At 40.5% G+C, this 24,640-nt stretch overlaps 1 protein-coding gene across 6 annotated transcripts; it reads left to right on the top strand.

Annotated features, from left to right (window-relative positions):
• The first annotated feature begins 61 nt into the window (after positions 1-61).
• THNSL1 (threonine synthase like 1) lies at positions 62-23,704 on the top strand. Of its 6 annotated transcripts, XM_017671236.3 has the most exons (4): positions 284-495; positions 663-798; positions 19,637-19,743; positions 20,475-23,704. In XM_017671236.3, exon 4 carries the CDS (start codon positions 20,526-20,528, stop codon positions 22,755-22,757), a length of 2,232 nt encoding a protein of 743 aa, XP_017526725.3. In that variant the 5' UTR covers positions 284-495; positions 663-798; positions 19,637-19,743; positions 20,475-20,525; the 3' UTR covers positions 22,758-23,704. The 6 variants fall into 6 exon arrangements, with proteins under 6 accessions (XP_017526727.3, XP_036861923.2, XP_017526726.3 ...); XM_017671238.3 differs by lacking the exons at positions 284-495; positions 663-798 and adding an exon at positions 62-192; XM_037006028.2 differs by lacking the exon at positions 663-798 and having other exon boundaries at positions 274-388; positions 20,497-23,704.
• The last annotated feature ends 936 nt before the right edge of the window (positions 23,705-24,640 follow it).

Here is a 24,640-nt window from a genome sequence, read left to right as displayed (position 1 = left end):
AAAAATGTTCTTTTCTGTCTCTCTATCTCTAATGTGGAGAAAAGATAAACTCTGCTAGAGACAGTTGGGACGCGCACCTGGCGTGCAAGCGTCACATAATAAAGCTCTTGTGCGCAGGCGCCAATCCCGGTACAGGTAAACTGAGCGGCGAAAGACACGCTGACGAACGCCAACGTCGAGAGCGGGACAGTGGTGAGGAGGAGCCCAAGGAGCCAGGAGGGTTAGAGAGGGTGGGGCGCAGCGAGAGTCACGTGTCCGATGGGCGGTTGCTCAGAGTGGGCACGCCGCGCGCGCGTGCAGGGCGGCCCGGCGCAGGCGCGGAGGCGGCTGCAGGGGGCGGGGTCGGCCCTAAAACTCAGCTTCGGGCCTGGGTTGAGGGCGAGCTGGGGTGAGTGCCGGGGGTTCTGGGCTCCATCCCGAGGCGGCGCTGGCGGCTCCTGGAGTCTTCTTTTCGTTTCCTTTCCTTTCCCCCGTCTTCTCAGTGTGATTTTCTTGGTGAGTTATTTGAGGAGAAAGAAAGGGAAATTGTAGAAACCAACCCATGCCCATCGCATGCTTTACTGTCCCGTCGCTTTCCGTTACTCGGTTGTGATGGCGACCCTATGTGTGTCCTCGTTTTTCCTGCTGTTTTTGTCCTGGGATGCTCGTCCTTCTCCGCGCAGCCCTGTGGCAGAGCGCGCCCCCGCCCTCCCATCCACCTGTCGCGCGCAACCCTCCCCTCCGCCTTCCTGCTGCTGCGCCTCGCGGGTTCCTGTGCCCTCCGTCCTCTTTACCTCCTGATCCGGCCCCTCCTCTCAGGTAATTCTCCACAGACGTGTGGACTTTGTTTTTTAAACGAGCAGCCTAAGTCAGAAGGGGAAGCTTTTTAAATGGGCCCTTGAATTTTCATATTATTTAGTGTCCCTTTTTGAAAAGTGTCTTTTGTGACAAGCGGTTTCGTTCCGTTTGGAACCATTAGATCTTCTGTAAACCTATTTATGACTGCTGAAAGAAACTCATTTAGAAGGCTTTGCCATCCCAAGCCTCTAAAAGATATTTGGCAGTATGATTTAAGAAATAATATAGATGTTCTGAACCAGCCTGGCAGAGGCCACAGTGCCCAAGAGGAATAAAGATGTTGGAAGATAAGGGAGAACACTGGTTTTGGTCGTCTCACTGTCAGCGTGCTCGGTAGAGGGATTAAAACAGCACAGTGGCTTGGTTAACTTGGTTCCTACTTACAAGCTTTGCTGAATGTGTAGGGTTGCTTGGACTCTTAGTGAAGTTCATTATCTAAGAATAAATACAGTTTTTTCTTATGCAGTTGATCGGATTATTTTTATCCCAGGCATTTTACAAACATCTTATTTCGGTAAATGGCACCTTGAAGATGGTGCCCCAGTTGCTCCCGTCAGATTTTGTTTTTCAAAGTATTTTAAATGTATGTACCACTTTGCCCTTCTCCTCCTTTCCCTGTTGCTTTTGGAGTGTTTTTGTGGTTAGCTTTTGATTTCGGGGTTTTTTTTTTGCTTAACATATATAGAGAAAAATGTCTTCTCTATACAATGCAAAGATTTAGACTGAAGACGCAGAATGATTACATCATTACCAAAAGTATAGTCATTGGCCAAACTTACAAATTTTCTAATTAGAAGGAACATTTGGGGAATATTCATGCTAATCAGTTCCTAAAACAGCCAGAAAGAGTTCCCCTTGGTATTAACCACCCTTAAATAGTCTTGACTTTCTAGTGTTACTGCATACAGTAATTTCACTTATGTCACTATATTGTAATTTGAAAGATACTAAACAGAATTTAATATGTCATGAGTATATTTTAAGTTTACAATCATGATGAGGTTAAATCATGTGGAAAGGAGCTTTTTTTACTTCGATATTTGGCCCATAATTCTGCTTGCCTTTTGAAAGAATATTTACAAAGAATGTATTTCTAGTTTTATAATTCCCTCAAAATGGCAATACTGTTCAAGAAATGCCTATGTGCATGTATGTGCACTGGGTATTATTGTTGGTGTACCATCAGAGATAATGAACTTTTTCTGTAAAGGGCTAGATAATAAATATTTTAGGCCTTTGTAGGCCAGATGGTTTGTCAAAGCTACTCAACCCCAACATTGTAGCTCAGAGGCAGCCAAAGACATTATTTAACAAATGAACAAGCAGAGTTGTGTTCCTGTGAAACTTAATTTACAAAAAGGGTAGGGGGGTGTGGCCTGTGGGTTTTAGTTTGCACAGACCCTTGGTGTAAGTGGCTGTATGTACAAACTAGGTTGTTTTGCTGATGATTAATATACTTAGATGAGTAAAGTGGGTGTAGGTGGGAATATAAATAAGACAATTGGGAGGAAAATAAACCCTTCATAAAGACAGACACTGTTTACAATATTTTTCCAAGTTATAGAATTAAAAAGAGTACTCAGAAAGTCTTTTTGAATTAAATACTCAAGACCATTAAGAGGGTATCTAATAGCAAAAAACTTAATAGGAAAGGCTTACCGGTTTGATACTAAGATGAAGGCAAAGATGAGCAGTAAACTTGGAAAATTATGCTTTTGGTTGTAAGATTCCTATGATTAGAACATGGCCGTGGGGTGTGTGGTCCTATCCTCTCTGCCTTGTTACTTCCAGGCAGGTAGGACTTCCAGGGAGGTAGGAGCTGACTGACTGGAGGGCTTGTTGAGAGGATTTTTGATCAGTGGGTAGATGCTGCAGGTCTTTACCTCTCCGTGGTTAGTTTATAGCCTTTTATAGTCACATTATTTCTTATTACTTACTGGAAAACAATTTATGGCTGTAACAATGCAGTAATTTAAGCCTTTTAAACTTCAGTATCTTTCAGAGATGTAGTCTTCTGAGAAATTTACATAGAGATTGCATTAATACAGGATGACAAGCATAATCATGACATAAATGTTTTCAGAAGTTCATTTAACTCTAGCCTGGTCTCATGATAAAATAATTTTTGAAGTGGCATAAATATTTTCAGAAGTTCATTTAACTATAGCCAAGTCTCATGATGAAATAATTTTTAAGTGCTAATGTTTTATTTTGGAAGACTGTGTAACCACAGATATTTTAAATGGGTGACAAATGGTAAATCGTTTTGACTAAACAGGAGTTTGTTTCCCAGAGGAATTAGAAACTAGGAAATTTTATAATGGAATTGAAAAATTCTTATGGACCATTTTGGAAATAAAAATTGATTAATGGGTTGAGTATGATTTTGGTTGGTTATCAGTCACCTAGTGTAAACTTACGAAGACTACACTGTAAGTACACTGTTGAAAATTCATAGGTGTTTTTGGCTTACAAGTGTAACTTTTTTAGCATTCATGGGAAATAAAACAGGTTTAAAACATAATTTCTGTGCCTTTTTTCCCTTGAATTCTTCATACAGTTTTGATCAGCTTGCTATAGAAATGTTGTTAAATTTTGTGCCTTGAGGTCATTAAAAAACAAAATTCAGCCAAGTAAATTTGAAGATCTAAATGGCTTTATTAATGGATTCATGAATTGGGTCTCAGCCCCTGAAGCAAGTAGAGAGAGATGTTCCAAAAAATTGTATAACATGGGAGGTTTTTATAGACAAGAGGGTGGGGGAAACATTATTAGCAAAAGAAAGGAAAGAATTGTTTTAGGCAAGGTTATTTTCTCAGAGGGAAACTAGGGGGTCTTATAATGTAAATTACTTCATCTTATTTTAGGGAAGATGTAGAGGGCTCATGTAACAGATTATTTTATTGATGATTCTGACCAGCAAGTTCCTGACTGCATTTCTCGGGGAGGTTGAAACTATAATTGGGTTCAAGTTGTAGGCCCTGGTTCGGTGAGTTGGCCTAGCAGAAGTGACATCATGTTGGTCCTGTGTGTTTCTTTTTAACAAGGTCACATAGTATTTGAATTAATTGTACACGTGGACTTTCTGCTTTTGTTTTTTTAAAGTTCTTGCTGTGATACTAACATATTACTTTTCATTTATCTATTTGAATGACAAATGTCTTTTCTGTGTCGAAAGTATCTATTGGAGTTAGTGGGTCAAAATGCTCCACTATTAGTGATCATTAGGAAAACCTATTGTAAAATTATTAATATATAATGGAATTTTGTAGATCTTCCATCCTCTGAGGAGTTAGAGAGTATTAACTAAAATACTTTTGTGTAGAAACTTGGCTCTTGTGGGGAAAAAAATGGAACTTCCTGACCAGGATTCCTAGTTGGCCTTAATAGTGTCCATTGGGTATTTAATAAGCACCTATTTGCAAATTTATGGGATGTTACCCATGACAGAGCCACTGGTCAGTCAGGGGAGGGGTGGAGAGGAAACAGCCATTCTCTCCTCCCCTCAATTCCTGGTATGTAATTGGTCAGGTGTTCTGCCAGTAACCAGAGACTGCCCATAGAACTCCTCTGGGTGCAAGGTAGCCTGTCTTGGACAGCCTGGCAGGAGCTGCGGGGCCCTGATGGTCCTGGAGAGTTAGGCCCAAGAGTGGGGAGCAGAACCTGTAGCTAGCCTGGGGAGTGCATTCCAGCCAGCTGTGTGGTTTGTGCCCACTGTGGTAACCCCCTTTATCGCCAGCTTCCTGCCCTTGTCTTTTAGTTGGTGTTTGTGAATTCATGGAGAACTTGCCCCAGGCAGGAAACTGCCTTCTACCAGAGATACAGCTCTACAAAAAATACCTGAGAACATTAATGATGCAGTAAAAACTGAGTGCTTTGTGGCCAATACATTTGGTCTTTAAGTACTGTTTTTGATTTCTAACTCAGTGTGATTGACTTCCATTTAATTTAAAATAGTTTTGATGTTTGACCAAAGAAAAATGCCAGTTCATGCCACTGTCCTGAAAAACATATTAAAATATAAGTAAATGAAAAAAATCTAATGACTTGGCTTGAATCATAAAGGAAAACATGCAGTTGATCCTCACTTTTTACAGGTTCCACATTTTGAATTCTCACTAAAGTTTATTTATAATCCAAAATTAATACTTGCAGCACTTTTGTAGTCCTTCATGGACTGCACACAGTGGTGAAAAATTTAAATCAGCAATGTGCATGTTCTGAGATGAGGTCAAACAAGGTCATAACTCTACCTTTTTCTTTCAACTCTCATACTGTAAACAAGGGTCCTTTTCACATTCTGTTTAGTGCCACATTTTTTGCATTTTTGTGCTTCTAGTTGGTGATTTGGCTGTTTAAAATGCCCCTTCTCCCCCATGCTAAGTGCTGTCTGGTGCTCCAAAGGCAATAAGGCTGTGATGGGCCTTGCAGAGAAAATCAATCTATTGGTAAGCTTCATTCAGGCATGAGTTAGAGTGCTATTGGCTGTGAGTTCAGTGATAATGAATTATACACACATATATACACACACATATCATATACATACATATATATAAAATAAGAGGTCCTTAAACAGAAACACACATAAAGCAAGGTTCTGTATTGATCAGCTGGCAAAAATGCTGTGGCCAGAGGTCATAGGAACCTAACCCTGTATTTCCTCTCAGAGCAGTTGTTCAGTATTCACTAATTCAGTATTCATGGTGACTTTGTAGAACATAACTGCCATGAATAACAAGAATTGAGGATACTACTTCTTAAGTAAAAAGTTAATTTCCAGGTAAAAGTTACATGCTGTGAGCATTATTCCATCTTCTCTTGTCTTTCAGTTTGTTTACAATGGAGGTTGAAGCCCTTAAATTAACTTTGGCTCAATGTTACAAAACAAAATTTAGTTTGTAGCTTAAAATAATTCATCTTCTTTATCTTTGTTAAAAATGGTAAAATCTGTTTGTCTTGATAATGGGTTTCAGCCCAGGAAAGTTCGCTATGGATTCAGTGTGACCAAATAAATTGACCTCAAAACGCTCTTTGGAGTTAAAGGGTCTTACAAAACTGCTGTTTGGCCCATCTCACTCTCCTGCTCAAGCAGCAACCACCGGCCCTCTCTCTCACCTCTCCAGTACAGATAAGCCCTCTGTTGCCCAGGTAATTACCCATTGATATGGAGATGAAAGATGCAAATGCACTAAGCCTACTTCTCTATACCTCTGAATGCTTGTTGATATGCAGATGCACCAAAGCCAAGTGCGACATTCTGGAAATACTACAATTCTACCCACACTCCACCCCTCCAGGATTCTCGCCTTACAATCTACGCACTTTCAATCTTCCGCAATGGTCCCTGTGCAAGAAAGCTGGAGCACTGTAACCAGATTCTACAATAGCAACAGAGGATAACAACAACTTAGAGATAATAAAAATTAAGATACAGAAAGCTTTTGATACAAAAATTATAATAATCTTCAAGCCAGAGGAGGTTCCAGTCCACAGAGACTTTAGGGGCAATAAGACACATGTTTTAATGTCACCAACAAAGGTAAATCTTGTCCTTCAGGTAGATGCATGCAAGAGAGTACTCCTGTGATAGGACTGTAGCAGGAAGGGGGTCCCTTCCAGGTCTAGTATGCCATACTTTACTCCTTTCCCCATGGGGTTACTGAAGGGTCTATATATAGTGCTACTGGAGGTGCATGCACTGACCACAATGCAGGATATACTGCTGTAACCTTTGGCGGCCACTCTGCTGTTATTCCAGGAATACACAGAAGGCCAGCTTCCAGGCCTTGTCCGCAAGGAGCCAGGAGAGCCAGCCATTGTTGGTCCATGTGTCGAAACGTCCAAGGCCATGTCCACTCAATGGAGTCTCCGGGGTTCAGTGCAGTTGGTGCTGGCAGCAAGATGTTATTCTGGTGGCCAAACCTTGGCTTCAGTGATTCTTCCTTGGTTTGTACTTGCAGTTGTATAGGGAAGGCAGCCATATGTGTTAACATGTCCACAGGGCTCAGAGCTCCCTTTCGGGGTCTCTCATTCAAATACCATAGCACGGTCCATAGGTGGACTGACCATCCCCGCAGACTATTGATATCTGACTTTAGTCCAGATTTTAATAAGCCATTGGTGCCTCTCTATCATGCCTACTATGGTAGGATTGTATGGCACATGAAACTTCCACTTGATTCCCAGCTGTCGTACCCATTCTTGGCAGTGTATGTCCAGTAAAATGGGTGCCCTATCACTCTCAATCACCTGTGGTCGGCCATAGGCAGCAAAGAGACGCTCCAGGCCTCTTTTGGTTGCCTGCTGGTCTGCACAACGGGTAGGAAAAGCAACCAGAAGTCCAGTAGCTGTGTCCACACAAGTCATTGCATACCGATATCCTTCTGACACAGGTAGAGGCCCAATATAGTCTACCTGCCACCTGATGAGGAGTATAGGCCCCTTAGCTATTGTCCTATGTTGCTGTGGAACTCAGTGTAAGTCTCTTTTGGAGCACACGACACACTCCAGCCAGGCTCTACTAACTTCTTCAAAGGTCAAAGGCAAGCCCCACGGACGGGAAACAGCCCACATTGTCTTTTGCCCTGCATGCAACAAATGCTGATGTAGCCATTGGACTACATCAGAGGCAGGCTTTCCTTCTAACCAATGCATCTGGGCCAATTTATCTCCCTCATCATTTCCTAGGGATGCCAGTGGCAAATGACCTGTCACATAGTATATTGTAATTATTTTAGTCTGACCACAGGCCCATAATTCCTGCCCCCAAAGGGGTCAGTGACCAACCAGCCAGTTAGCATGGTACCAGGTTGGTAGCCACAGGATCAAGCCCCAATAGACAGCCCAACTGTCAGTGCAGACAACTGTAGGGGAGGGCTCCTGGCTGATCACAAGCCAACAGCCCACAATTCAGCCCATTGGCTGCTCTTCCTCTCACCATCTTCCATCCATATTGTCTCAGTCTTAGGATGGAACACTATGGCCCTGCATTTTGGGGGCTGCCCATGGCTGGAGCCATCTGTGTACCAAGCATCTTCAGGTATAGGGGCTTTTCCCTCCCAAAAGGGACTCTCTGCTGCTAATGGTTTGAAAGCAAGTTCTTCCTGCTTTTCACTAGTATAGTCACCGGCCCAACAAGCGTTGGAGTTCTTCACTCAAGGGGCTACTAGAGAGGGCACTACACTGCTGTAGGTAAGCACCCCACTTCACTAGTGTGAGTGTTTGTGCCACACCACTCCTTGGCTTTTGGGTCCAGTCTCGTACCCAACCCAAGATGGGATAGGTGGTTATTACCTTTATTGGGGCCATTCCAGTGATGGGTTCTGTCCGCCGACAAGGTGTGATACACAGCAGCCAGTTGTTTTTCTATCAAAGTGTATCGTACCTCTGCCCCTTTCCAGAGTTGTGACCAGAATCCAAAGGGTTGGCGAGTTCATTCAAGCCGCTGCCAGAGACCCCAGCCATAACCATCTTCAGTGACATGAACATCCAGCTCACAGGGCCTTGACAGGTCTATCACACTCAAGGCCTGTATGTCCTTGACTGCCCGTTTTGCTGTAGTAAAGGCAGATACACATGTCTCATCCCAGTCCCACCTGACACCCTTTCATATCAACCGGTATAAGGGCTTCAGAATTTGTGCTAAGTGCGGTATAAACACTCTCCAGTAGCCTAGAAGACCCAAAGGCTCCTGTAGCAATGCTACAGTTGTAGGGTTTGGAAAGGCCTGGACTTTATCTATAACTGCTTCTGATATAACTTTGGTCTTACCCAACCAAATGACCCCCAAGAATTTGACAGACAAACCAGGTCCCTGAACCTTGGTGCTATTCATAGCCCATCCTTTCTCCTGTAAATGTTGCAGCAGTCTAGGTGCTGCACCTTCTAGATCTGAAAGAGAAGCAGATGTGAACATGACATCATTGATACAATGGTACAGTGGCACCATTGGCAGTTTCTCCCATGTAGCCAAGTCCTGGGCTACAAGTCCATGACAGATGGTGGGCCTGTGGAGGAATCCCTGTGGAAGGATGGTGAAAGTCCACTGCCATCCTTCCCATGTGAAAGCTAACTGTTCCTGACTTTTCTGCTCAATGTCAATGGAAAAGAAGGCATTAGCATGATCTACCACATAATGGTATGTTCCTAGTTCATGGCAGACTGTATCCATCAGGCCTGTAATAGAGGGGACAGCAGCATGCATAGGGGGTATGACTTTATTCAGTTCTCTGTAATCCACAGTCATACGCCAGGAGCCATCTGGCTTTTATTTACAGGCCACACTAGGGAATTGAAAGGACTATGGGTGGGCTTTACAATACCCACCTTTTCCAGCTCCTGAAGAGTTTCTCTAATCTCTTTATGCCCTCCAGGCAGTTTATATTGTTTGGTATTAGTCACCCGCCAAGGCACAGGCAAAGCTATGGGTGGGTGCCTAGCATGTCCCCTCAGAACTGCCTTCACCACACGTACTAGGTCTGAACTCACCTGCAGTGGTCTGCAACCATAGACCCTGCAGGATATCAATCCCCAAAATATACTCAGGAATAGAAGATATATATACAGTATACTTTTTTGGGGGTAGACGCCCTATTCCCAAAGGGATTTGGGCTTTTTTTACTCTGATAGCCTTCCCCCCATATCCATCTCTGATAGTGGGGGTCCCGGGGAACTCCTCAGGGTTACCATGAATCAATGAACATTCAGCCCCTGTGTCCACTAGAGCCAGGACATGTTGTATGTTCACTGGGGACCAATGGATAGCTATTTCAACATATGGCCTCTGGTCACCACCTGGTCCCTCAGGGCAGATACCTTGACCTTTCCCTCAGTCAAACTGTGTTCCCCAGTCATCTTCCTGTGTGGGCTCAAGTGAGGTTGGCTCATTTTCCAGCAGGAATTTTTGCAAACACACAGGCTGGACTCATGGCTCTGTCTCTGACCTCTGCCTCTTTGGTCTTATTGGCTGGAACTGCTGCTCTGGTTTCAGCTGTTGCCATAGCTCTAGTAAGATCCTATTGGACTTCTCATCTAATTTCTTTCTATCTGCTCCTTCCCGTATTAAATCAGCCCACATTTGGGTTCTCTTAACCTTCATAGGGCCCTGTGAATTCTTCTTGTGAGTAACAGGTCTTATTTCTTTCTGGATTCTCATTGTTTCTGCCTCTCCTAAGTCTGCTACTGTACGTGTCACCTCGCTCATGGGATGCCCTAAGTGAGGGGAAAGAATGGCCACTAGAGACCCAAAGAGGGATGTAGGAGCTGTTTGAAGTACAGTATTTCTCATCCCAGTAGTGAAAACCTCTTCATCTGGGCCATAATTATCTGGACTATAGATGGCATTTCTTTTTTTTTCACGTTTTAATATGCTTTTATTGACAAAACGTGTTAAAAAGATAAGGTGAGGAATGATTTCTGTAGATTCCATTGTGATTTCTTTTTATTTTTTATTTTTTTATTTTTTTATATTTTGGTATAATTAATCTACAATTACATGAAGAACATTATGTTTACTAGGCTCCCGCCTTCACCAAGTCCCCTCCACATACCCCTTCACAGTCACTGTCCATCAGTGTAGTAAGATGCTGTAAAATCACTACTTGTCTTCTCTGTGTTGCACAGCCCTCCCTGTGCCCCCTCCCCACACTATACATGCTAATCGTAATGCCCCCTTTCTTTTTCCCCCACCCTTATCCCTCCTTCCCACCCATCCTCCCCAGTCCCTTTCTCTTTTGTAACTGTTAGTCCATTCTTGGGTTCTGTGATTCTACTGCTGTTTTGTTTCTTCAGTTTTCCTTTGTTCTTATACTCCACATATGAGTGAGATCATTTGGTACTTGTCTTTCTCCACCTGGCTTATTTCACTGAGCATAATACCCTCTAGCTCCATCCATGTTGTTGCAAATGGTAGGATTTGTTTTTTTCTTATGGCTGAGTAATATTCCATTCTGTATATGTACCACATCTTCTTTATCCATTCATCTACTGATGGACATTTAGGTTGCTTTCATATCATGGCTATTATAAATAATGCAGCAATAAACATAGGGGTGCATCTGTCTTTTTCAAACTGGGCTGCTGCATTCTTAGGGTAAATTCCTAGAAGTGGAATTCCTGGGTCAAATGGTATTTCTATTTTGAGCATTCTGAGGAACTTCCATACTGCTTTCCACAGTGGTTGAACTAATTAACATTCCCACCAGCAGTGTAGGAGGGTTCCCCTTTCTCCACAACCTTGCCAACATTTGTTGTTGTTTGTCTTTTTAATGATGGCGATCCTTACTGGTGTGAGGTGATATCTCATTGTGGTTTTAAATTGCATTTCTCTGATGACAAGCGATGTGGAGCATCTTTTCATGTGTCTGTTGGCCCTCTGAATTTCTTCTTTAGAGAACTGTCTATTCAGGTCCTCTGCCCATTTTTTAATTGGATTATTTGCTTTTTGTTTGTTGAGGTGTGTGAGTTCTTTATATTTTGGATTTCAATCCTTTATCGGATCTGTCCTTTATGAATATATTCTCCCATACTGTAGGATATCTTTTTGTTCTACTGATGGTGTCCTTTGCTGTACAGAAGCTTTTTAGCTTGATATAGTCCCACTTGTTCATTTTTGCTTTTGTTTCCCTTTCCCGGGGAGATACGTTCATGAAGAAGTCACTCATGTTTATGTCCATGAGATTTTTGCCTATGTTTTTTTCTAAGAGTTTTATGGTTTCATGACTTACATTCAGGTCTTTGATCCATTTCGAATTTAGTTTTGTGTATGGGGTTAGACAATGATCCAGTTTCATTCTCTTACATGTAGCAGTCCAGTTTTGCCAGCACCATCTGTTGAGGAGACTGTCATTTCCTCATTTTATGTCCATGGCTCCTTTATCGTATATTAATTGGCCATATATGTTTGAGTTAATGTTTGGAGTCTCTATTCTGTTCCATTGGTCTGTGGCTCTGTTCTTGTGCCAGTACCAAATTGTCTTGATCACTGTGGCTTTGTAGTAGAGCTTGAAGTTGGGGCATGAGATCACCCCTCTTTTATTCTTCCTTCTCAGGATTGCTTTGGCTATTCTGGGTCTTTGGTGTTTCCATATAAATTTTTGAACTATTTGTTCCAGTTCATTGAAGAATGTTGTTGGTAATTTGATACGGATTGCATCAAATCTGTATATTGCTTTGGGCAGGATGGCCATTTTGGCAATTCTCCCTAGCCAGGAGCATGGAATGAGTTTCTATTTGTTAGTGTCCTCTTTAATTTCTCTTAAAAGTGTCTTGTAGTGTTCAGGGTATAGGTCTTTCACTTCTTTGGTTAGGTTTATTCCTAGGTATTTTATTCCTTTTGATGCTATTGTGAATGGAACTGTTTTCCTGATTTCTCTTTCTATTAGTTCATTGTTAGTGTATAGGAAAGCCACAGATTTCTGCTTGTTAATTTTGTATCCTGCAACTTTGCTGAATTCTGATATTACTTCTAGTAGTTTTGGAGTGGAGTCTTTAGGGTTTTTTATGTACAATATCATGTCATCTGCACATAGTCACAGTTTGACTTCTTCTTTACCAATCTGGATTCCTTGTATTTCTTAATTTTGTCTAATTGCCGTGGCTAGGACCTCCAGTACCAGGTTGAATAACAGTGGGGATAGTGGGCATCCCTGTCTTGTTCCCGATCTCAGAGGAAAAGCTTTCAGCCTCTCACTGTTCAGTATGATGTTAGCTGTGGGTTTATCATATATGGTCTTTATTATGTTGAGGTACTTGCCCTCTATGCCCATTTTCTTGAGAGTTTTTATCATAAATGGATGTTGAATTTTGTCGAATGCTTTTTCAGCATCTGTGGAGATGATCATGTGGTTTTTGTCTTTCTTTTTGTTGATGTGGTGGATGATGTTGATGGATTTTCGAATGTTGTACCATCCTTGCATCCCTGGGATGAATCCCACTTGGTCAATGTGTATGATCCTTTTGATGTATTTTTGAATTCAGTTTGCTAATATTTTGTTGAGTATTTTTGCATCTAAGTTCATCAGGGATATTGGTCTGTAATTTTCTTTTTTGGTGGGGTCTTTGCCTGGTTTTGGTATTGGGGTGATGTTGGCTTTGTAAATGAGTTTTGGAGTATTCCCTCCTCTTCTGTTTTTTGAAAATTTTAAGGAGAATGGGTATTATGTCTTCTCTTTATGTCTGATAAAATTCCGAGGTAAATCCATCTGGTCCCGGGGTTTTGTTCTTGGGTAGTTTTTTGGTTACTGCTTCAATTTCGTTGCTGGTAATTGGTCTGTTTAGATTTTCTGTTTCTTTCTGGGTCAGTCTTGGAAGGTTGTATTTTTCTAGGAAGTTGTCCATTTCTCCTAGGTTTCCCAGCTTGTTAGCATATAGGTTTTCATAGTATTCTCTAATAATTCTTTGTATTTCTATGGGGTCCGTCATGATTTTTCCTTTCTCGTTTCTGATTCTGTTGATTTGTGTTGACTGTCTTTTCCTCTTAATAAGTCTGGCTAGAGGCTTATCTATTTTGTTCATTTTCTCAAAGAACCAGCTCTTGGTTTCATTGATTTTTTTCTATTGTTTTATTCTTCTCAATTTTGTTTATTTCTTCTCTGATCTTTACTATGTCCCTCCTTCTGCTGACTTTAGGCCTCATTTGTTCTTCTTTTTCCAATTTCAATAATTGTGACATTAGACTATTCATTTGGGATTGTTCTTCCTTCTTTAAATATGCCTGATTGCTATATACTTTCCTCTTAAGACTGCTTTTGCTGCGTCCCACAGAAGTTGGGGCTTTGTGTTGTTGTTGTCATTTGTTTCCATGTATTGCTGGATCTCCATTTTAATTTGGTCATTGATCCATTGGTTATTTAGGAGCATGTTAAGCCTCCATGTGTTTGTGAGCCTTTTTGCTTTCTTTGTACAATTTATTTCTAGTTTTATGCCTTTGTGGTCTGAAAAGTTGGTTGGTAGGATTTCAGTCTTTTGGAATTTACTGAGACTTTTTGTGCCCTAGTATGTGGTCTATTCTGGAGAATGTTCCATGTGCACTTGAGAAGAATGTGTATTCTGTTGCTTTTGGATGTAGAGTTCTATAGATGTCTATTAGGTCCATCTGTTCTAGTGTGTTGTTCAGTGCCTCTGTGTCCTTAATTATTTTCTGTCTGGTGGATCTGTCCTTTGGAGTGAGTGGTGTTTTGAAGTCTCCTGGAAAGAATGCATTGCATTCTATTTCCTTCTTTAATTCTGTTAGTATTTGTTTCACATATATTGGTGCTCCTGTATTGGGTGCATATATGTTTATAATGGTTATATCCTCTTGTTGGACTGAGTCCTTTATTATTATGTAGTGTCCTTCTTTATCTCTTGTTACTTTCTTTGTTTTGAAGTCTATTTTGTCTGATACTAGTATTGCAACACCCGCTTTTTTCTCCCGGTTGTTTGCATGAAATATCTTTTTTCCATCCCTTCACTTTTAATCTGTGCATTTCTTTGGGTTTGAGGTGAGTCTCTTGTAAGAAGCATATAGATGGGTCTTGCTTTTTTATCCAAGCTTTTAGTCTGTGTCTTTGGATTGGTGCATTCAGTCCATTTACATTTAGGGTGATTATTGAAAGATAGGTACTTATTGCCATTGCAGGCTTTAGATTCGTGGTTACCAAAGGTTCAAGGTTAGCTTCTTTACTACCTTACTGTCTAACTTAACTCACTTATTGAGCTATTATAAACATAGTCTGATGATTATTTCTCTCCCTTCTTATTCCTCCTCCTCCATTCTTCATATGTTGGGCATTTTGTTCTGTGCTCTTTTTAGGAGTGCTCCCATCTAGAGCAGTCCCTCTAAAATACCCTGTAGAGGTGGTTTGTGGGAGGCAAATTCCCTCAACTTTTGCTTGTCTGGGAATTGTTTAATCTCTCCTTCATATTTAAATGATAATCGTGCTGAATATAGTATCCTTGGTTCAAGGCCCTTCTGTTTCATTGCATTAAATATATCATGCCATTCTCTTCTGGCCTGTAAGTTTTCTGTTGAGAAGTCTGACAATAGCCTGGTGGGTTTTCCTTTGTTGGTGACCTTTTTTTTTTTCTCTGTCTGCCTTTAATACTCTGTCCTTGTTCTTGATCTTTGCCATTTTAATTATTATGTGTCTTTGTGTTGTCCTCTTTGGGTCCCTTCTGTTGGGAGTTCTGTGTGCTTCTGTGGTCTGAGAGGCTATTTCCTCCCCCAGTTTGGGGAAGTTTTCAGCAATTATTTCTTCAAAGACACTTTCTATCCCTTTTTCTCTCTCTTCTTCTGGTACCCGTATAATGCAGATATTGTTCCTTTGGATTGGTCACACAGTTCTCTTAATATTGTTTCATTCCTACAAATCCTTTTATCTCTCTCTGCGTCAGCTTCTATGCGTTCCTGTTCTCTGGTTTCTATTCCATCAACGGCCTCTTTCATCTTATCCATTCTGCTTATAAATCCTTCCAGAGATTGTTTCACTTCTGTAATCTCCCTCCGGACGTCATCCCTTAGCTCTTGTATATTTCCCTGCAGCTCCGTTAGCATGTTTATGATTTTTATTTTGAATTCTTTTTCAGGAAGACTGGTTAGGTCTATCTCCTTCTCAAGGGTTGTGATTTTGCTCTGTATGAAATTTTTCTGCCTTTTCATGGCAATAGAGATAGTTTGTGGAGCTGGTGCAAGTGACGGCAGAGAGAACTTCCCTTCTTGTTGGTTTGTGGCCTTCCTCTCCTTGGAGAACAGCGACCTATAGCAGCTTGTGCTGGGCAGCTGCACACAGACGGGGCTTCTGATTCTTGCCTGGTCGCTATGGTGTTTTGCTCCTTGTTTGCTGTGAGCGTGACCTGCCTCAGGCTGCTGCTCCGATACGGCGGAGCCGCTTCATAGGGGAAATGGCTGGGAGGCTGTTTATCACTGTGAGGGGCCTCCAAGCTGCCCTGCTTCTCAGGGGGTTAGAGTGCCCAGAGTTCCCCGGGATTCCCAGCTGCTGGGCTAAGTGTCCTAAGATGCTTCCGTCCATCTGTGCGGTCCCTGTCCCTTTAAGACTTTCAAAAAGCACTCACTTTTCTTTGTCTCAGGGCTGCCGGCTGTGGGGACCCACTCACAGGTTTTACTGTCCTGTTTCCCTAGTTTCCAGCACCCCACGCATGCACTGTGTCTGCGCTCTGGTGCGGATGGCCAGGGCTGGGTGTTTAGCAGTCCTGGGCTCCCTCTCCCTCCCCGCTCCAACTCCTCTCCTCCAGCCGGGAGCTGGGGTGAGGGGTCTCGGGTCCTGCCGGGCTGTGACTTGTATCTTACCCCCTTCACGAGGCACTGGGTTCTTGCAGGTGTGGATGTAGTCTGGACGTTGTCCTGTGTCTTCTGGTCTCTCTTTTAGAAAGAGTTGTATTTGTTGTATTTTCAAAAATATATGTGGTTTTGGGAGGAGATTTCTGCTGCTCTACTCATGCTGCCATCTTGGCTCCAACCCAGCCCATTAGTGATTAGATGGCATTTCTTATGCCTAGCTCTTGTAGCACCTATTGGAGCTCAGCATATGTGTGCCATCTAACAGGAAAGGATGGCAGATCATGCTGATTGGGCCACACAGCACGAAGTGCAGCCATAAGCCAATCGAGGAGAGGGTGACTCCCTGGGGTCTGATGTGCATTTTGTAATCACTGCCTCAAGGCAGGCTTCACTGTCAGGGAAGACAGCTTTCCCATCTCTGATCCCGACAGAACAATTCCATCCACCCCTAAGTCCCATAGATGCAGGAGCCAAGCTGATATTGACTCCGAGGGCTTCTGTCTAAATCGGGAGCCCAAATCCACCAGCCCAGCCTGAGTATAGGGGCGGACCATAGAGTGCTCCACGACCTGGGGAGGGGGCTGCTCCTCTCCTTGGGAAACTTTCAGCTGCTGAGTCTTTATTTTCTTTACAACCACTGGGCGTGCTTTCAATACAGGAGGCACCAGTGCCTCAGGCACCACCCCTTCATCCTGCTCCAGCTCCTCCATTTCTGGGGCTGATGGCACCTTTCTCTCCCCTCCCCTGAGTGCCTCCTCTGCTACAGTCTTTACCTTTTCTACTGTGTCTCGCAGCAATGCTATCTCTGTCTTCAGAAGCTCTCTTACCTTCAGCTCAATGCTGCGCAGCTGCTGTTCTCGTGCCACCTCTGCCTGTGCTTCGCTCAGGAGCTCATCTTTTCCCTTGATGGCCTCTTGCTCCTTCAGAACACCTGGCAACGCTGCCGTCTCATCTCCAATGGCTTCTTGCTGCCGGTGCACTCGTGCTGCCTCCTCCTGCGTCAATACCATCTCTGTCCTCAGGGCATCCACAGAACTCTGCAACTTGCATTCTTGTGCCACCTCTTGCAACAATGCCACTTCCCTCCTCAGGGAATCTACTGAAGTTTGCAGCTCGCGTTCTCGCACCGCCATTTCTTGGGTCTCCTCTGTAGACCTTTTTAAGACTGTGAGAAGCAGCCAACCTACAGTTCTTGCTGCCTCACAGGCACTCTGCTTCTCAAAGGCTCTGCTTACTATACTAAGAGCCATACCTACTGCCTCAGGTGTCACCTCCACTTGTGTCCAGTCCTGGGGTGGGGCCCAGTCCTCTAGGAGGCAAGCCAACTCAGACCACATACCCTTTGGGGGACAATCCACTGTTTCCCCATTCACAGGGGCAGCCCACTGAAGTACCCCTCCCATAAGGGCAGCCTGTCTTTTCCCTTGGTCAACAGTGTACCCTGCCGACTTTCGCCAATTGTCTTGATAATGGGTTTCAGCCCAGGCAAGTTCACTATGGGTTCAGTGTGACCAAAGAAATTGACCACAAAACGCTCTTTGTGGTGAAAGGGTCTTACAAAACTGCTCTCTGGCCCATCTCTCTCTCTCCTGCTCAAGCAGCAACCACCAGCTCTCTCTCTCACCTCTCAGGTACAGATAAGCCCTCTGTTGCCCAGGTAATTACCCATTGATATGGAGATGAAAGATGCAAATGCTCTAAAAGCTACTTCTCTACACCTCTGAACGCCTGTTGATAAGCAGACGCACCAAAGCCAAGCGAGACATTCTGGAAATACTACAATTCTACCCACACTGTTACATGTGATAGCCCTTAACAATTGCCCTCTGCCAGTTTCAGGAGGATTTTTATAGTGAAATAATATTGATATTATCAACTAATAAATTGAACTGTCATAATTTTCTATTTTTAATTTATATAAAGCAAAGGAAAAATAAGATTACAAAATGAGGTGAAGTTGACACATTATAATGTTTGTGTTATAGACTTCTACTTTTAATGGAGTTGATGGTAGGTATTGTAGCAACCAATATAAAGTGGAAATTACTTAAAAGGTCCAGTGTCCATAAATCAAACCAGCTACTCAGGTATTATACAATCATTATTAACAGAGACATATGAAAGTTATGCACTGGGAACTAAAAAGGAAGACACTCTGTATAGGAAGTTAATCAGGCTGTTTAACAGGGCCCTAAAAATAGCTAGTGTTAAAATACAGTATCAGAGTACAGTTTAATAAAAGAAATTGTTGATACATTCAGGGATACAGTTCTCTGGTCATTGGTTTACTCCAGAGCAAGAATTAGACTGTATATAACAAAACAGTTCTCAATTCACAGATAAATACCACTATTTTCTCTGAAGGTTTATAAACAAGCAAAATCATAAATAATATGCTTAGCTCTGTGCCTATTCTGATTCAATTTATATGTCATTGAATGACAATAATTAATATTACTACATATATGAATATTCTTATGTGCCAGCTACTATGATAGGTGTTTTGAATTTACTAGAAACTCTTTTAAATAGCTAAGGGAAACCTGTAGATATGGCTTCATTTGTGCTTTTTACAGTAGATGTTACTATGTACAAGTCACATAGTGATTCAGATAGATAAAATGACCTAAAAGAGTAATTCAGACACTTGCAGCTTTAGTCCACAGATTTTTTTCCTCTGATCATTAAACATACAGTTAAATCATTAAAATTTTATGTGTCATTCTGAAAGATTTTATGTTTCTTATTATTTGGTTATGTTATCTTTTATGTTGCTTGAGGGCAGAAATTCCAGCAGTACTGTTTGGTAAAATTCTATGATAAGACACATATTGGGGAAAAAAACAGTGTCTTAATCTTTTAAATTTAAATTTGGGGAAACATGAAAAGTGAATTCATTATTTTTCTGTATTTTCATGTGAATATTTGAATAATAGACTAGTCTTTTTGGAATTTTATGATACTGTATGTAGTTATTTTTCCACAGTAGACTCTGCTTTTTGCAAAGATTGACTTTGCCTCAACATCAACAAACTCTTCATCTGATGGTTGCTGTGTGTCTTATGTTTACAAGTCAGTGGGAGTTAAGCACAGCATGAATAAGCTGGAAAGCCAAATAAGGACATGTATTTCTTCTCTTGACAATTCTAATTTAATTCAGTGTTAGCTTAAAATAGTTTAGATGTTTAATATCAGAACACAGTTTAAGTAGTATAGATAATATAGTAGTAAATGAAAATTTTTAGAACATATTTAAACATACCATCTAACATTTAATATCACTTAGTTGTAATGGGTTCTACCATAGGAAATGTGAAAAGCTCCACTATGTGTCTGTAAAGTTACTGTAGTCAAATGAACATTGTGGCAGTTAATTGAATTGCATTTTACATATGACTAAAAATTTGATCTGGCATTCATTTGTGACTTAACAATGAGTGTATTTCCAAAGACGGATTTGACCAGTATGGGGAATTGCTGAGCCTCTTTGTATTCCAGAACAATTTTTCTTCTCATCTTTAGAAACACTGCTGAGATACTTTGCTATCACCCTGGAGTCTGGGATTTGAGTTAAATCTCTCACCTGATGACGTTTATAGTACAGAAACAAAAGTGATGGTCCCAGGCAGGTAAGGTTATAGATACATACATAGCCTTTGACCTTGCTGTTGACTATCAATTTTTCTTAATTATTTGTATAATATTATGTCTTTCACTTTAGCCTTTTTTAAAGACCATCAATGTGAAAAATATGTAGGAATGATTAATAATATGTATGTAAAAGTCACATAAGAAAGAAAATGTCATACCTTTGCCCTATAGTTTGGAAAGTTACTTAAGCATTTTATAAGCAAATGTCTTATTCTAGTTACCTGTTGTGAATTCTGTAACTAAGAAATTGATGAATACCATGATAGTCTACCAACATGTTCATGTATCTAAAGAGAAATTATTAATAAAGAACATTGTTCAGCTTTTGTGAATTGCTAGTAAATAGCATTCCAACTCCAAATAATCCTTATTTATATGGGTTATAAACCATGCAACAATTTTCATTACTAAACATAATTTGATTTAATACATATTTTTAAAAAACATATTCTAAATAAATTTAAAAATGGCATATTCTAAATAAAGTTTGTACCGCTTATAGTTTCAAATTGTGAAAGTTTTGATTATTCAATGTCTTGAGTTGAAAACATTATTAAGAAGATAATGAGCAATATAAAAGTTTGGGTTCAAATACTTTTAAAAATGTCCCAACAGGTTACATATTGTGAGCGTGGTTGTATTTAATATCAAGATTTTAAGTGTTGAAATTAGTAACAAAATGTCTTTTTTGTTTTTATGTTTTAAAAAGGACTAAGGCCAGTTTTTTTTAGGTTGACTTGGGCAGAAAAGTGGAAAGAGAATGCTTCACTTTACCCGACGTCAGCATCTGAGACAAATAACCCAGAAATATTTTTCTAGTGTATATATTAAAACGGATAAACATGCACAGCTATTTCTTTCAAGAACTTTTGCACTTGCAGAATTAAGGAAGTCATGGTATTCAACCTACTCTCTGTTTGGAGACAAAAATATTATCCTGATGGGACCTCCTGGTGCTGGGAAAACAACAGTAGGCAGAATAATAGGTCAGAAACTAGGTTGTTGTGTCATAGATGTGGATGATGATATCCTTGAAAAAACCTGGAATATGAGTGTGTCTGAAAAATTACAGGATGTTGGTAATGAGCAATTTTTAGAAGAGGAAGGAAAAGCCGTGTTAAACTTCTCTGCATCTGGAAGTGTGATTTCCCTTTCTGGGTCCAATCCAATGCATGATGCAAGCATGTGGCATCTGAAGCAAAATGGAATAATTGTGTACCTGGATGTGCCCCTAACAGACATAGTTAGTCGTCTAAAGTTAATGAAAATAGATAGGATTGTAGGTCAGAATTCTGAAACATCTATGAAAGACTTACTTAAATTTAGAAGACAGTATTATAAGAAGTGGTATGATACTCGTGTTTTTTGTGAAAGCGGGGCTTCCACAGAGGAAGTAGCTGACAAAGTGCTTGATTCAGTTAAAAGATACCAAGATGTAGACTCAGAAACATTCATCTCAACAAGACATATTTCGCCTAAAAACTGTGAACAGAAGGTTTCAACAAAATTCTTTAGCGAAGCTGTGATTGAGGGGCTGGCTTCTGATGGTGGACTCTTTGTTCCTGAGAAGGAGTTTCCAAAATTAAACTGTAGAGAGTGGAAAGGCCTAGTAGGAGCAACATATGTAGAAAGAGCACAAATACTCCTGGAAAAGTGTATACATCCTGCTGACATACCTGCTGCGACTTTGGGAGAAATGATTGAAACTGCTTATGGAGAAAACTTTGCCTGCTCAAAAATTGCCCCTGTCAGGCACCTTTCAGGCAACCAATTCATCCTGGAACTGTTTCATGGACCAACAGGATCATTTAAAGATTTGTCTTTACAGCTTATGCCTCATCTCTTTGCATACTGTATTCCACCAAGTTGCAATTACATGATACTTGTAGCTACTTCAGGAGACACAGGGAGTGCAGTCTTAAATGGTTTTAGTCATCTTAGTAAGAATGACAAGCAAAGAATAGCTGTGGCCACATTTTTTCCTGAGAATGGACTAAGTGATTTTCAAAAAGCACAAATAATTGGCAGTCAAAAAGAAAATGGGTGGGCAGTGGGTGTCAAGTCAGATTTTGATTTTTGCCAGACAGCACTGAAAAGAATTTTTAAAGATTCTGATTTTACTGGCTTTCTTACCGTGGAATATGGAACAATCTTAAGTTCAGCAAATTCCATGAACTGGGGCCGACTGCTTCCCCAAGTAGTTTATCATGCTTCTGCATATCTTGATCTTGTTAGCCAAGGATTTATTTCTTTTGGAAGCCCTGTCGATGTCTGTATTCCCACAGGAAACTTTGGTAACATTTTAGCGGCAGTATATGCCAAAATGATGGGAATCCCTATTCGAAAATTTATTTGTGCCTCTAATCAGAACCATGTTTTGACTGATTTTATAAAAACAGGACATTATGATCTAAGGGAAAGAAAATTAGCACAAACCTTTTCACCAGCAATAGATATTCTCAAATCTTCAAACCTGGAACGACATTTACACTTAATGGCTAATAATGATGGACAATTAATGACAAAATTATTTAATCAATTAGAAGAGCAGCATCACTTCCAGATAGAAAAGAAGCTAGTTGAGAAACTTCAGCATGATTTTGTAGCCGGCTGGTGCTCTGAGGCAGAGTGCCTAGCAGCTATTCACTCCACCTACAATACTTCAGGGTATATTTTGGATCCACACACTGCTGTTGCAAAAGTGGTTGCAGACAGGATGCAAGACAAAACCTGCCCGGTGATTGTCTCATCTACAGCTCATTACTCAAAGTTTGCACCTGCTATCATGCAGGCTTTCCAAATTAAGGAGATAAACCACACTTCATTAAGTCAGCTTTATTTACTGAGTTCATACAATGCATTACCTCCACCACATGAGGCTTTATTAGAAAGAACAAAGCAGCAAGAGAAGATGGAGTACCAGGTCTGTGAAGCTGATGAGAATGTCATGAAGAGTCATGTGGAAAAACTGATACTAAATTGGTTCTTATAAAAATTTCTGAGGACAGTATTTTTCTGGTGATAAGCATGCAGTAATAAATCACAAAAGTTGACTTGGAATGTGAAAGCATTTTGTTTTATATGTAAATATATATGTAAGATCTATTATCTTGGAATTTCAATAGTCTAATCTCTATGCGTAAACATTGGACCTTAATAAGATGGATCCTTAATCTAGAAATGACAAAAAGATAGCATAGTGCATGAACTCTTGTGCTGTTGCACTGTGCTTTGCACTCATGAGGGATAATAAGTTTCCACTCCCTCACGCCTACTTTTAAGTGGACCCAAGATGTGCGATACTCAATTGGGCAATTTAAATATTTGAGTATGATTGTTAAGTACTACATCTGTAACCATTGCTAGTTCTATATTGAGTACAAAGATAATTTACCACTCGTGTCTAAACTTCTGTGGAGGAAGTAGTAAGCTCATCTGTTATGACAGTGTTTTTTTTTAGCTCTCTTCAAACTTGATTTTGGACTACAATTATGTGTATTCTGCACCATCCAAATCAGATATATGCTCTGTCCTTCACCCCTCTTTGGATGTTTAGAGCTAGGATGATATATCAAGAGACACTGATTTAAATGCAGAATTAAATAATCCACAAAACTACTTAATAGTGGATACAGAAATAAAATTACTTACCTCTTTCAAGAGAAAAGTTTTTCAAGATTCAGAGTACTTGAATAGTCTTAAAGAGGTATATTTATGATTTTAGGTAGCAGATTCCCTGTATTATTTGAGTCCTTACCTATATAATTTGTTGAATGTGTCTCTTCAATGAACATTGTATTTCTTGGCAACTAAAACCACGCAACTGATGCACATATTTAATTTTTCTTTCTTCATAGTAACAGTACTTTTTAACCATGATCTACATTTGTGAATTTACTGTATGCTTTATTTCTGAATTAAAGATTGCCATTGAAAGGACCTGTTAGTGTAATGGACTACTCTCAACCACAAGATGGCATTCCTAACATAATTTGTCTTTACTCATAACATCCTGCTTCATTTTCTGGGAGAACCACTCCCATGAAGAAACACACTGAAAGTTGTAAAGAAAGCGTTTTTGTAGTTTAATGAGCAAAAACTGTGTTTCAAATTTAAGGAAGAATTATGTGTTAACATTTGATCTCTGGCTTAATTTCAGAAAGTAAGGTCTAAAACCAAAAATTGGAAACCAAGAAAATAATGGAGCATTCAAAGTTTGCTTATTCATATACGTCTTAGTTATTTTTTCATTTTTGTTTGAGGATACTTGTTTCAGTAGATGACATATTTAGAAAATGCATCTAAATGTTCACTGTGTGCATGAAAATGTGCTACTTTTCTAAAAATGGTAGGGGGGGACAGTGTTTAAAAACATGATTTCTGCCCTTGAGAACTATAGTTAAGGGGACAACACACAAATCATGTACAACACAAAAGAATTATTATTATTGCAAGATAGTTCATGAGTCAGTGAAAACCAAGTGATATAGTCCAGTGCAGTAAAGTTTAAAAGGAAAAGATTACCATGGAATAGTCAGAAAAGGTTTCACAGAGAGGTTGGCGTGAGCCTTGAAGGATGAGAAGATTTTCTAGGTGAAAAGGAAACAGAAGTATATACCCAGCAGAGACCAGGAAAACAGGTAAGGAGAAATGTCCAACAGGTAAGAGAGCACCTGCGTATATCTGGTGAGTTTCTTCTCTCACTGTCCAAAACTATTAGCTCTTGGAACACCTTTATTTGTGCACAAAACTAGTCCTGGCCCTTTCTTTTCAACTAACAACTTTGCCTCATTCAAGAGGAACAAACCATCAGATGTGACATACCTCAGTTTCCAGCCATCAAATATGTAAATCTGTTGTACCTGATTCTGTCCT

This window comes from Manis javanica, chromosome 2 (assembly GCF_040802235.1).
Source record: "Manis javanica isolate MJ-LG chromosome 2, MJ_LKY, whole genome shotgun sequence".
Lineage (NCBI taxonomy): Eukaryota > Metazoa > Chordata > Mammalia > Pholidota > Manidae > Manis > Manis javanica.
Note: the sequence above shows the minus strand (reverse complement) of the source record. Positions and strands in the feature narration are given on the sequence as shown.